Raw genomic sequence first — 14,893 nt, forward strand, 5'->3', positions numbered from 1 at the left:
TCGAAAATTTGGGATGGGATTCAGAGACGCTCGTTATTTTACGTCATATAATTTTACAAAAAGCAAAAAAAGTCATGCTAAGTTCGTACGTACCACTGCACCAACGCTATACCAATAAATAGAGAAACTCACGACTTTAAATTAAATTAAATTGGTTTTCTGTCCCTATTTTTAATTTAGGACTTTTTACATTTGTTAATTAAAAATATCAGAATTTTTGAAAATTTTGATGATACTTATATTTTTCGAGCGGTCAAACTTGTGCGATTCGTGATACTTTTTTAAGTTGGCTAACAACGCCACGTAGCATCCATTGTTTGTTGTAGGGAAAGGGAATGAGTGAATGGACGTGGGTACTCGCAAACGTAAACAGGTGTATTTTAATTTTTTCAGGATACAATTAGGATGAGCCAAGAACACGCATGTATTTTAACAATTTTGAGAAACTATAGTAATGTGGTGAATCATACCAGGAATTTCCTTACTATTTGTTACACTAGATAGATAGATAGATAGATAGATAGATAGATAGATTGATAGATAGATAGATAGATAGAAAGATAGATATATACACACATATGGGTCTATACCAGGCCTTTGTTTGCCCACCCCAGGTCTATTTTACTCGATGCTACATCGAGGCTACGTTTTTTTTTTTAGTTTCATATATTATTTCTTATGAGGGTAAATGGAACGAATGCTGATAAATGTCGTGACAGAAGGTTTATATTGCACTGCAAGTCAGCAAAAACAAAACCCAAATACGAAAAATAAATAAAACCAACCTCATAAAAATGATAGATACGTATCGTATCCATCTACATTCCCTCCACTCTATCATTACTGAATTAATTACTCGTGAATGACATCATAAAAACACTAAACTTAAATGCTATTGACGCCTCATTCTCGTGACATTCTGTTTTAATATTTGTGGGGCATAATTGATTATATTGCTTTCTAAGTATATCGTGCGATTTCATTTAATTCATCATGAAGATTAATAGCATTGTTAATAATCCGTAATATTAGTATACCGTTGAGTCTCATTGTAATTTACTTGCATTTCACCTTTAATCGTCTCTACCGAGATCAACTGGCATCTCTACTAGAAGTAACGTAAAAACACGAATGAACGTAAAGCCAGTGGACCTCAGGATACACTAATCTCGACTAAGACTTTAGACTGCGTTAATTCGCGAGGAGTAGAAAACGTGAGTTATAGGACTCACGGTACTAATTCAGTTCCCATAGTAAACCTATGCAAACACCATGATATTAAAAAATCAATAACTTTAAATTTTTGAGTGCTCATGATCAAACCTATATTTATCAGTATAAATGAAACCTGGTAGCCAGCTTCTGTGTAGAGGAGAGGATATGAGCCGCGGCATTTTCTGGACCTGCATGTGTTTGAAACATGTGCTTTCAATTCCGCACCAAAGAGTCAGGTACTAATTTTAGTAATGAGTGTCCCAAAGTCAAAACTGTTAAAGGACTGAAATTCCATCAATAAAACAATGTCTCTATTTTTTCTCTTACAATTAGGATAAGCTCTCAAAAGATCCTTTCTCCTACAACATAACTTACACTATTAATCAATCATGGTCAGCCTAACCATATATACTCTATCTTAGGTTCACCCATTTCCAGACTGGTTCCCATTTTTCCATACCATTAGTACCGTGTGTCCTAAAATATCTTTCGGTTATCAATAAAATACCTCCCCCATAAAATAATAATAAGCAAAATTTCAGTTGGTTAGCTTTGTGTGTTGTTGTCCTTGTGTTGTAGCTGTTGCTTTTTGTATCGTTCTTTTTCATCCTCTTTTTCTCCTTCAGAATATAATTTTATCTTCATTTTGCAACATCTTTATTTTCAAGAATAATGTGAGAGGAAATTTTCTGATTGGCTTGCCTCACAGAGAATGGGTGAACGAACAACTCTATATATAAAACTCCTGTACAGACCAGCCCGTGACGGCTGTCGTGGTTATATCTCTGTGTACAACAATCAAAGCTGATAAAAACATGAATTCAACAGTTGCATTATTTTTTGTCTTTTATGAAGGAAACAAAGTCAGAGGTTTTATAGTTGATCAATGTGTCCATGACACTGGTGTATCAGTTCAAATATAAGAAGTAGAAAGAACTAATGAAAATAATGTGAAGTATTCACAACAATTATGTGTTATATAGTAATCCAAAATCAAATGTAAAATCAATAAAATCAGCACCAGAAGATATAACTTCTTATAAACAAATGGCAAAAGACTGTTAGTACCGTATGTACTCGCTTATAAGACTAGTCTAAATGAAAACCACCGAGACACAGATCTGCCGTCGCATAATGTGCCAGCAGATCTGGTTCTGTGCTTTTTGTTAGGAGTAATCAGTATTAAAAAAACAACATAAACCCTCATCTGCAGGAACTAGATGATATATCGAATCAGGACCTTTGCAATCTTACTCGATTTATAGGTGAGTACATGCGATAATCAATTAAGCTGAGGAGTCTTTGTCGGATAACGTAAGACAAAATGGGTATTAATAGCCCTTATCTCATCCTAATCATGGAGTTGAGTGCTGGAAATCCAGGTTTTATGACTATAAAAGTCAATAATACATTTAACTGGCATCCAAAAGTTCTTCATAAAATTATACTTTGGAAATAAAAGTTTGCCTGATGGGCAACCAATGACAATACATTTCTAAATGATATTGTAGAAATTTGAAAATAGACCCATTTTACAATTTGTTTGTTGGATGAGTTGCCATTTCCGATATTAATCATTGAAAATCAACACGTAACTTTCACTGCTGGGTGTAGGTTGTTTACGTTGACCATGAAGTGGAGACTGGCGTTGGAAGTAGTTGTTCAAGTTTGAAAAAAATGGTTGTTTCATATTTAAATGAACTGTGCCATCGATAATTTTAATCAAACAAGTAGTTTCTAGGCAAACAAGATTTATCAGAAGAGAACAACTTTATGTTGAAACTGCATGGCCTACTCTAGCAGAGAGACAAAACACAAAAGAATCTCCGCACCTTTTATAAAACTTATCAGCAACCAGTCTCTGGATTATGTAATTGATTTACACCCAACTTGTTCACGAGACACAGTGCCTTATAATCGGAGAAACTCAATAACAATGTAAAAGCTCTTTGTTTAAAAAAATCTCATTTCCAAAAACGTTTCAACTCATGCAACAATCTGTCACAATCCACAAGAAATAGTTAAACTATACTAACCTTTAAAACAGAAACTACTCTTTAATAAACATTCCTACTCTGGACACTTAACTCCTAACCACTCTTAACTACTGTCATCAACATCAAATACTTTTCCATCTCCACATGCTCCAAAACCAGGGCTGACTTGGAAAATAAATATGAAACTTTTCTCGACTTCAACCAGTGCACCGTTTTCTTAGTTTCGTCTTTGTTTAGTTTGCACAAAATTCCATTTCAAATTACGAATTTACATTTGTAACAATTAGGAAACTTTTGAAACAAAAGATGTATAACTTAACCTTAAATAACAAACACATTTTTTATGTCCACGATTTTACTGATTTCTTAACTGAAAATATCATAAACTACCATCATTGCAGTGTCATTTCTCATACCAATTTTCCAGTTTGCTGAATATAATAACGAACAACAGGATTGAAATTCATGACTCTTTGCTCTTTTAAATTAACAATTACGTAACTATTATTTGCATCAAGCTTTAAGTAACATAACAGTAGGAATAATTTTTGGAAAAAATATGTATGTTTTACGATCCTATTTCGCATAAGTTTTTCCAATTTTGCGTAAAATATTTACATGAAAAAAGTATAGATTTAAAAAATCTAGCATTATTTTAATAAACAATACATTCTTTCATTTAAATTTAGGCAATATATTCTTTTATCTTTAATTTTTTTCTCTAGAGTTTTGATAGCAATTCACTTACAAGGCATTTATATTTTGCACAAAATGTATTTATAATCTATATATCATGAAAGGACACAATATTTTTAATGTGTCTTTAAAAAAGAAAGGATAAATAATTCAAGAAAATATGATCAATAATTCTGAATTAAGAGTTATTTCACAAATGTAATAAGAATGGGAAATAATTCCGTTTTGCAAAAAGCTGTTATTTTAAGCTCCATTTCTTAAAATAAACCACATTATACATTAGAAACCTACTCTTATTACAAATAATTCATTGTCATGGCACTCTTTAAATGCTTTAAAATAAAGGCTGAATATGAAATGATTTTCACAAAACTTTCAATGATTTTGCACTGCATAGCCTTCCAAAATTTGAAGCTGTATGCTTTGCGTTTTCACTAGATATCTGACATATATAAAAACATGCTTGATGCATACATGTATATTTTTCCTAGTACAAATAAGGGCAGAATATAATATCAATTTCCCAGGAGTGAGCGAATCGTTTTGGAGTTTTGAGATTTTGCGAGATATCGCGAGATCATTATTTTCAAGCATTGTGAAACTGGCCTATCAAATGCATTCAAGGTCTCAAAAAGGTGCATGCCGTACATGGCTGAAATCAATCTTTGGAAAAGTAAAGCTAACACAGTCAGGGGTAATAACAGTAATCAATGATGTGCATGATCATAGGTAATAACATCTGTCAGTTATGTAAATGATCACAGTTAATAACACCTGTCAATGACATTACAGATCATGAATGATACCTGTCAATGATGTAAATGATCTAGGGTGACAACACCTATTAATGATTTCATTGATCACTGGTGATAAAACTGTCAATGATGCAAATGATCAAGGTAATAACACATGTCAATGACATCATTAATCATCATGGGTAATAACACTTGTCAATAATGAAAATTATTATGGGTAAAAACACCTGTCAATGACAGTATTGATCATGAATAATACTAGTTATCAATAATGTAAATGATCTAGTGTGACAACACCTGTTAATGATGGCACTGATCATGGGCAATAACACAGTGCAATCATGTCAATGATCAAGGTAATAACACCAGTCAATGATGTAAATGATGAAAGGTAAAAGCACCTGTCAATAACGTCATTAATCATGGTTAATAACACCTGTACATGACGTAAACTATCAAGGGTAATAACACTTGTCAATGACGTCATTGATTAAGGGTAATAACAAATCTCAATGATGTCGTTGAAAGGAAAATGCATTCAAGATCTTATCAACACCAAGGTGCATTCTAAAGTTTGGTTGAAATCCACAATTCCTTAGAAAAGTTATGTTTAAGAAAACAACAACAACAAAAACATTTAAGAAGATGGAAAATCAGTGTCAACAACTCAACTAAATTGATCATTCAGTGTCTCATCGGTATCAACGTGCATGCCAATGGAAATTTAACAAGCCATAACAATGTATTGCTGTTGAAACGAAAACCAGGAAGTTTGACAACTCTCAACCCCTGTACATGATTAGGTGCTGTAGTAATTAAGACCATAAAGATGGACAACTTTCAACCCAGTACATGATGGGATGCTGTAGAAATCAAAGCCAGGAAGATGGACAACCCTCAACCCAGTACATGATGGGATTCTGCAGAAAACAAGGCCAAGACAATGGACAACACTGGAACACTGGAAATCAAATTCTTTCAAGAAATTGTCAATATGTGTGTAATTTTGATTTAAACATAGCTTTACCAATCTTTCAATCATATCACAATCATATCACAATAGTGAAGTCTAGTACCGGGGCATCCGGGGCATCCTGCCGTTGACATGTATCATGATGTCCCACCCAGTCACATTATCCTGACACCTTTCAGACCAGTCCTAACACTAACCTCCTAATGTTGAGACCAAGCCAGGCAGCTGCTAGTACCATTTTTATAAGTCTTTGGTATGACTCGGGTGAGGTTTGAACCCACGAACTCCTGCATCAGAGGCAGACGCTCTAACCACTTAGGACACCAGAGCAATCTGAACTTGTCAGTGTAAAGAAACATAATAAATTTGGTTGAATCCAGCTAACCTTAGTCCAGATATGTTGTGACAACCAAACACAGCTGGACAGGCAATCAAGGGTCATAACTCTTGCAAATGATGTTATGGAACACTGGAAATCAAACTCTTTCATTGTGTCCTTTATACAAAGTCATAAGTCAAATTTTATTGAATCCCCATATTGAGATGATCCAAAACTCTGCAAAAATTTTACTCTCTCACTGAGATGACACATGTGTGATGATGTACTTTGAAAATTAAGGGACTGAAACAATATATCAGACTGCATTAGTTTTAATTTTGGATGTTGGAATTACAATGACTATTTAAAATCTAAGATAAAACTATCAAATCTCTGCATTGTCCAAATGCAGCAACTCAGTAGAAACCTTCTTCCCTGTGTCATTCTATTAGTGATGATTCACAAACAGTAAACACTTTAATGACTTAGTCCATGCATGTTAGGTGTCATAGTCTTAATGACTTATTCCATATATGTTAAATGTCATAGTCTTAATGTCTTTATCCATACATGTAATTGTCATAGTCTTAGTCCCTTAGTCCATCCACATAAGTGTCATAGTCTTAATCACTTAGTCCATACATATTAAATGTCATTGTCTTAATTACTTAGTCCATCCATGTAAATGTCATAGTCTTAATGACTAAGTCCATACATGAAAGTGTCATAGTCTTAATGACTTATTCCATATATGTTAAATGTCAGTCTTAATGACTTAATCCCTACATGTAAGTATCATATTATTAATCACTTAGTCCATCCATGTAAGTGTCAGTAATAATCACTTAGTCCATCCATGTAAGTGTCAGTAATAATCACTTAGTCCATCCATATAAGTGTCAGTCTTAATCACATAGCCCATATATGTAAGTGTCAGTCTTAATCACTTAGTCCATCCATGTAAGTGTCAGTCTTAATCACTTAGCCCTTATATGTTAAATGTCATAGTCTTAATCTCTTAGTCCATATATGTTAAATTTCATATTCTTAATGACTTAGTCCATACATGTAAGTGTCAGTTTTAAACACTTAGTCCATCCATATAAGTGTCATAGTCATAATGATTTAGTTCACAATGTGCCAGTCTTAATGACTTAGACCATACATGTCATAGTCTTAATGACTTCGTCCATGAATAAAGTGTCGTAGTCTTAACAACTTTTCCACAAGGTGTCAGTCTTAGTGACTTAGACTATACATATATGTCATAGTCTTAATTACTTACTCCAAACATGTATGTGTCATAGTCTTAATGACTTTTTTTCATGACTTAGTCCACACACCACAGTATTAAAATGTCTTAGTCCATACATGTGTGCTGTCTTAATGACTTAGTCCAGAGTGGTCCAATATCGTTAACACCTGACCACATGGATCAAAATGTAAAACATGTGGGCCATATGTGAAATATATTATAGTCATTATGCTAGAATTATAGAAGTGACTTTTGTATGAGTGCAGGCCACAAAATATAGCCTGTAGCTGGAACACTTTTACTAGATACATATAAATGTCATAGTCATCATGACTGAGTTTGTAAATAAAGTGTCATAGTCTCAATGACTTAGTCCATACATATAAATGTCATAGCCATCATGACTTAATCTGTAAATAAAGTGTCATAGTCATCAAGACTTTGTAAATAAAGTGTCATAGTCTTAATGACCATGTCCATACATGAAAGTGTCATAGTCATCAAGACTTAGTCTGTAAATAAAGTGTCATAGCCATCATGACTTAGTCTGTAAATAAAGTGTCATAGTCATCAAGACTTTGTAAATAAAGTGTCATAGTCTTAATGACCATGTCCATACATGTAAGTGTCATAGTCTTGCCTCAGCTTCACATCCATATGTATGCAAGTAACTTTCTGTACAAATATCCATCTGTACACAGTAATATTCTGCACACAAATCCATATGTATGCAAGTAAATTTCTGTACGAATGTCCATCTGTACACAGTAATGTTCTGCACACAAATCCATATGTCTGCAAATAAATCAATGAGTCTGCAAGAACTTTTTAAACATAATTGACTGTTCTGGTGGCCTAGTGGTTAGAGCAGCTGCAACAGATGCAGGAGGTTGCAGGTTCTGACCCCAGCCAAGTCATACCAAAGACTTATTAAAATGGTATTAACAGTTGCCTCGCTAGTGCAGAAATACCAGGGAACATAAAGTGAAATATTGTTAAAGCTACTTTAAAAAACCAAAACACACACAAATGAAATCTAGGTCAGAACAATGCTTTTTTTTCCAATGTAGTTTCTGAAGCCTCACGTATCTTTCATGGCACATTTGCATCATCTATCCAACACTGAAAGGCCCCTATGCCAGGATACAGCATATTTTTAAAGATCAATTGGCTAAATGTTTTCTACTTTCAGTAATGGCAGCCATGGTTCATAGTGGAATGGAATCATTTGTATAAATCTAAAAGGCACTCAAGTGATTACACTGTGAAATCTGTTTAAATTCTGTTCAGTCATTATTCATCAGACATTATTAAAGGTTTGTCTATTGTTAATAATGGTGGCAATATGTTATGGTGAATCTTAACAAATTCAAAAAAAGAATATTTTCTGTCAATTTTGGTCAAGATCTCTTCAGCAGAAAAAGTAATTCAAATATATTGTTCTATTTTTAGTAATGTCAGCCACATCTGATCATTTGATATAATCATTTCTACTGAACTGAAAGGAACAAAAGCCAGGATGCTTTTTTGTGAAGTTTGTTTTTGGAATCAAGTTGTTTAAAGGTTTTCTAATTTTAGTAACAGTGGCTAGGTTTCACAGTCGATCACCAAAATCTGAGCAAATATGAAAGGTCTTCATACTAAGATCATTCCAAAACATGCATCAAATTTGTTTGGTGGTTTTTAAGAAGTCATTTGAAGGCTTTTATTTTAATCATGGGAGACATATCTGATGACAGAACTGCATTAAAAGTTTAAAGGCCTTTATAAAGCTAGCAATTGTTGGTGGATGACAAGCAGATTTTTCTATTTTTAGTAACAGTGGCCATCATTAGAAGTCACTTACTAGAGACTTTGCAAGACAAATAGTGCAAAAACCAGTGACAATTTTCAATCATCATTCATACTTTTTATTAATAAAGTGGAATACAATAATGCCTACATAGTGACTGAACATGAAAAAGAAAAGTGGCTGTCATCATTCCTCTTTAAAACGCTTTTTCACTTTGTTATGTAGTTTGAAACATGCAAGTTATATATATATATATATATATATATATATATATATATATATATATATATATATATATATATATATATATATATACATAGTTGAAGAAATATTAAGCAATTGTTCATTCTGAAGACAAAATATACAAAGTTAATGTTATTCATAAATACATATTTCATCAAATGACATTAAATTACAAGATAATATTCAAATGAGTCATGTGTTGTCTTGATCAGCAATTATATAACCGCCATTCAATCATCCACATCTACATAACCCCGAGATTCAACAAATTCTAATGCCGTTTGTTTTACTGCATTAACGGTAGCATCAGTTCCATGTTGCTGCTCAAAGTCCAAGTGCTTCTTGAAGAAAAACTTCATCTTTTTCGCTGACATCTTCAAACTGATCACTCGTTCATATAAGTGCCTGCAACATAACATAACGAAAATACAGAAATAGTATATATCTACATGTAAATGAACAATCTGGATTTAGTTAAAGACCATATTCCTACACAAATATTACTAATCTTTTATCTTGATTCTTCTCATGATTGTGTGTGTGTGTGTGTGTGTGTGTGTACAAGTGTGATTTAGACTTTTAACATAGCTTTAACAATTTCAGTCATATCACTACGATATCTGCAGTGCTAAGTTTATAATGATGTCACATTGGGGCATCATGCCACAGACATGGGGCATCATGCCACAGACATGTAGCATCATTTCCCACACAGTCACATTATCCTGAAACCAGGATGACCAGACCTAACACTTACCTCTTAATGCAGAGTGCCAAGCGAGGTAGCTGCTAGTTTTCACGATTTCATTATTTATGTAAAATTCTATGTTTGAATGCTATTATAATAAATGCATTGAAATATGAATGTTATCATTAGGTGTTTATTTTGTAAATAAAAATGTATTTACCATTTCCACCCCATACTCCTTTGATTAATTCTGGAATGACCCAAATAGTTACCTTTTGAAACTGGGATTTAACTTGTGAGGAATGAAACAGACAGGCAGACAGAATAAGAGAGACTAAACATCAGCAGTTACAAAAAATCCTTTCCCATTCTTTACATGAAGTGAATAATGAATGGAAAACTGAGTAAATCACATACAATTAAATGCTATCTTTTAGTTTAAGAAAAAAAAAAAGTTCACTGCATACCTGGCATTTTCAATATTTCCCTGTTTGGTCTCCATATCTATATAAACTGACCAAAGATCAGTTCTTTTTGGATAGTTGCTAAGGATGTTCTCAAACATTGTCTTCCCTCGCTCTGGATCACCATGCTTAAATTCCATTTGAGAAACTATGGCTATCACCTCAACATCTGTAAAAGAAGACAATTATAGCATAAAATACTGAAGTAAAATAATTCATGCCTTTCTAATAAAGCGCTTGTCATCACCTTTCAGATTCATGCCTTTCTACAAGGGCAACTTACATCACCCTTCACATTCATTCCTTTCTACCAAAGCACTTGTCATCACCTTTCACATTCATGCCTTTCTACAAGGGCAACTGCCATCATCCTTCAAATTCATGCCTTTCTACAAAAGCAACTGCCATCGCCTTTCACATCCATGCCTTTCTACAAAAGCAGCTGCCATCACCCTTCAAATCCATGCCTTTCTACAAAAGCAACTGCAATCACCCTTTACATCCATGCCTTTCTACAAAAGCAACTGCCATCACAATCCCATACACTCAGTCAAAATGCCTCGAAACTAGCAGTATCTCCAATTGGGATGATTCATATTAAGATTTCACACTTAACTGAAATATATACTATTCTCACCTAAATGAGATGGTCTTGAGGGCCCGTTCAGCTACGGCTCTGGTCTTGTCAATTTCTGCCGTCTCCAGATGAAACGCAGTGTAGCGGAGCTACACCATTGAGCTGTTAGGAGACTGAAGAACAAGCCTGTCAAACGCATCAGCTGTCTGTGGGACTTGCTCTCCCTCCAACTGCTTTCGCGTAAACTAAAACAGTTAACATATTTTTTTTGAAATATGCAGAAAAAAGTGCTGATATCCATTATGTCAATCATCAATAATAATAATAATAATAATAATAATAATAATAATAATGAGGACTTTGTATAGCGCCTAATCTTTAGAAGCTCTAAGCACTTTACAACATTAGACAACACCTATAACATGAAAAACATACATAATGATATTATTACAAAACACAAACACCATGAAATTAAAAACATAAAAAACATGCTGAAAATATTTAAGGTAGGGAATATGATTAGGGCTCTAAGTTTGTTCTTGCAGTCGAAATGAATGTGTTTTAAGAGCACTCTTGAATAGGATCAGTGTGTCTTTGTGTCTATAAATAATAAATCAATAAATGACTGGGAAGGAAATTTTTAATAAGATATGTGCTTGTAAAATGTATGTGCGCACACAATGAAAATGTCCATGACCAAGGTAAATTCTATTTAAAAACAAGGTAAACACTGTTTCCATTTATGACAGATGATTTTGCCAAATGATGATAAATAAACAGCTGGATATTTCAACTGGTGCAAAAAATACTGATATTCCTTTGGTACTGAAGGGATTCCATTCTTAGACTAAAAGTATGTGAGAATAAGAAGCTAGATACAAAACTTAATTTAATTTTATCATTTTGCAATTTAATGATAGATACTGCATGTACATAGACTAGATGAGCCTGGAATTTTTCAAATTTAAAATAAATAAAATGTAGATAGACCCAGCTGTAATTTTGTTGTTTCTATTTGAAGGTAAAACAAATTAATAATGACAGCCCAAATTAATGCATATTATGATGAAATTCTGTTACAGACATTTGTCTCTCAGGTTTTGTTCATTTCAGGTTCCGCTAACATAATACATACATTTGAAGAATACAGCTTCATGCTCACCTCAAATAACTTTTTCTCTTCTTCCTGTTTCTCCAGATGAATCTGTTCTTTACTGTTCTTGGGATCCTCTTGGTGCAACAAAAAAAAAAAAGAAAAAAAAAAGAAAAAAAAAAAACAATCATAAAACTTAGGTTTACTACTTACTGTGACAGCTTTTACTACATTAAAGCCATTTCAATAAAGTCATACCAAAAGCCTAACAAAGCAAGTTTCTACCAATGTAAATCATGAAATATTAGGAAGCATTTGGCAAATTTAGTGAGGGACATTATTTATCTACTAAAATCTGATTCCCAATCCAACTTTGTGATAAAAGATCATGGTATGTTTACACCAAGGATTTCAAATATGCAGCCCATGGGATGCATGCAGCCCACCAAGCCGTATCATGTGGCCAGCAAGATGATTGGCATCACAAGGTGTCATGAGAGATAACAAATGTGGTAAAGCCCAAGGGCCATTGAAAATGCCCGCATGCGGCCCTCAGGGTGCTTTGAGTTTAAGACTCCGGGTTTACATGCTACACTAAATGCATCGTGGATTATGAGAAATGGATGTTGTGGTCATTGTGGACTGTTCATGTTGTGGCTCATAGTGGAAGGATTCCGTTTCATTGCAGCAATGTAATTATATAATAATGGACATCCACTACATCATGTGGAACTTAACAGATCAGCTATAGTACACTGTACAGAATGTTCTAATTAACTGAACACAATGGCATTTATTATTTCAGACCTACTCGCTACGTAATCATGTACACATATTGCGAGAGATGAAAAATAGTTTTCTGAATAAAGAATCTTGAGACTATTCAGGTGCTTTACAAAATCGTCAATGTTTAATAACAGTACTGAGAGAGAGAGAGAGAGAGAGAGAGAGAGAGAGAGAGAGAGAGAGCACAGTGTAATTCCATCAGTAAATTAATTCTTACCTGAATTTCCTCTTCATCCGAGTCATCTACACTTTTTCCCTGGCTTCTTGCTGTCTCTTTCAGCTTGAAATCTGCATAGCATGAAAACGTATCTGGCAGATGCAGTCTAGGTAGATCAGATGAATAAACACATGGTTTCTGAAAATACATGGAACAAACCTTATAGAAATGCATAACTTCCACAAAAAGACATTGAAGGGATAATACACAGATATTTTATTACCATTTGATTGGTCTTATTGGGATACAAATAAGTAGCCAGTTTGTAGAGGAAGGCATTTTGGAATAAAATATGTAACTGCTCTGTCATGCAACAGAGGGGCTGTATTAGAGAAGTTTCCCTTATTCAATTTATAAATTCCAACAACTGATTCTATAGTCTCAAATAAAGTAAAACATCAATTATCCAGATTATTTGCTTGCATGGACTATTACCGTGTTCCTCAAGTTTTTGCTTATTACAATGTGCAAGTATCTTAAATGAAACTAACCTGCTGAACATGATGAAATCATTAACCAAAGTAACAGCTTAATAGAAATCAGAAACATAAACTAATAAAATCTCATAAATTTTAGTCACAATCATATTATGAAAAACTCAATTATCTTTTTATGGAAAAAAAATAAATGTAATAGGGAGACAGAGAGATATAAAGAGAAGAATGATTTTTTATACTAGACTGTTAGTGAGTGCCACTGTATGCAATTTGTCATTCAGATATCCCAGTCTAATCAAATGAAGATAAAAGATTCCCAACAGTCAAATTAAAGGAATTTGCAGTCAAAACCTATGTAATGAACTGTCAATCAATGACCAATGAGGGCTTAATGGGTGATAAAGGTTAATAACCTACCAGCACAGGTGTAAATAGAATCCAAGTCAGCTGAGATTACCTTCATCAAGACACTTTGGCACTTGTATTCACAAGACTACACATAAAATGACCACCCATCACAGCTAAGTTATCATTTCATCACATGAAAAGTTCTCCGATTGCTGTGAAATGTAAACTGAAATCTTGTCATGAATTTTAGTATTTAATTCTAGTATCTTAATTATTTTTATTGTTTCTATTATTTCTGCTCCATAAAATCTCACTGCTCCAGTGGCCTCATGGTTAGAGTGTCCGCCTCAGATGCGGGTTAGAACCTTGGCCGAGTCACAGCAAAGATTTAAATAAATGGTACTAACAACTGCCTCGCTGGGTGCTCAGCATTAAGAGGTTAGTGTTAGGACTGGTCAGCCTGGTGTCAGGATAATGTGACTGAGTGGGTCATTATACTACATGTCTGCAGCATGATCGATGCCACTGTGCTAGGTATCATTATTAGCTGCCGCACTGCAGACATTGTAACGAAATCCCTGATTTTTTTTTAAAGCTACCTTAAAAATCCAAATCAGACACTCAACCCATAACATGTAAACTGTATACAAGATATTAATATTTACTTACACGTTCAACATAAAATTACTGGATCAATCAAATGCAGATACTTCCATTCACAGTTTGACTTTTTCACCCAAATTCAATGATCTGAGTGATCAATGAACTGGTTGAAATCCGTATCCCTTATGTTTTAAAGTTATAACAAAGATGGTGTGGACCGTGGGCCATCGAAAATACCCTCATGTGGACCTCAGGCTGGTTTGAGTTTGAGATCGCTGATTTAAACCGTCTAACCTAACCTTTCCACTAACCTTGAGACTGCAACCTGGAATCCACTAAAATTACATGGCTACCACATGATATAGACAAGTGATTCCAAGCTTGATGAATTTTCAGCCAGTATTTTAAGAGAATAAGTTATGGACAAATAGAAGG

At 33.9% G+C, this 14,893-nt stretch overlaps 1 protein-coding gene across 1 annotated transcript; it reads right to left on the bottom strand.

Annotated features, from left to right (window-relative positions):
* Window positions 1–9,419: 9,419 nt before the first annotated feature.
* On the bottom strand, window positions 9,420–10,560 carry LOC149795094 (protein RRP5 homolog). The gene is made up of 2 exons (XM_089964034.1): window positions 10,401–10,560; window positions 9,420–9,650 (listed from the first exon to the last, which is right to left on the bottom strand). The coding sequence occupies exons 1-2, from the start codon at window positions 10,535–10,537 to the stop codon at window positions 9,476–9,478; spliced, it is 312 nt and encodes a 103-aa protein (XP_089820160.1). The 5' UTR covers window positions 10,538–10,560; the 3' UTR covers window positions 9,420–9,475.
* Between the last annotated feature and the right edge of the window lie 4,333 nt (window positions 10,561–14,893).

This window comes from Sinohyriopsis cumingii, chromosome 7 (assembly GCF_028554795.1).
Source record: "Sinohyriopsis cumingii isolate HCF-2022 chromosome 7, ASM2855479v2, whole genome shotgun sequence".
Classification (NCBI taxonomy): Eukaryota; Metazoa; Mollusca; class Bivalvia; order Unionida; family Unionidae; genus Sinohyriopsis; species Sinohyriopsis cumingii.

Excerpts from the sequence above, each read along its gene's own strand:
- LOC149795094 (XM_089964034.1), bottom strand. The coding sequence starts at position 10,537 with ATGGAATTTAAGCATGGTGATCCAGAGCGAGGGAAGACAATGTTTGAG. Across the intron at positions 9,651-10,400 it reads GGAAATATTGAAAATGCCAG|GCACTTATATGAACGAGTGA; the intron begins GTATGCAGTGAA and ends GTTATGTTGCAG.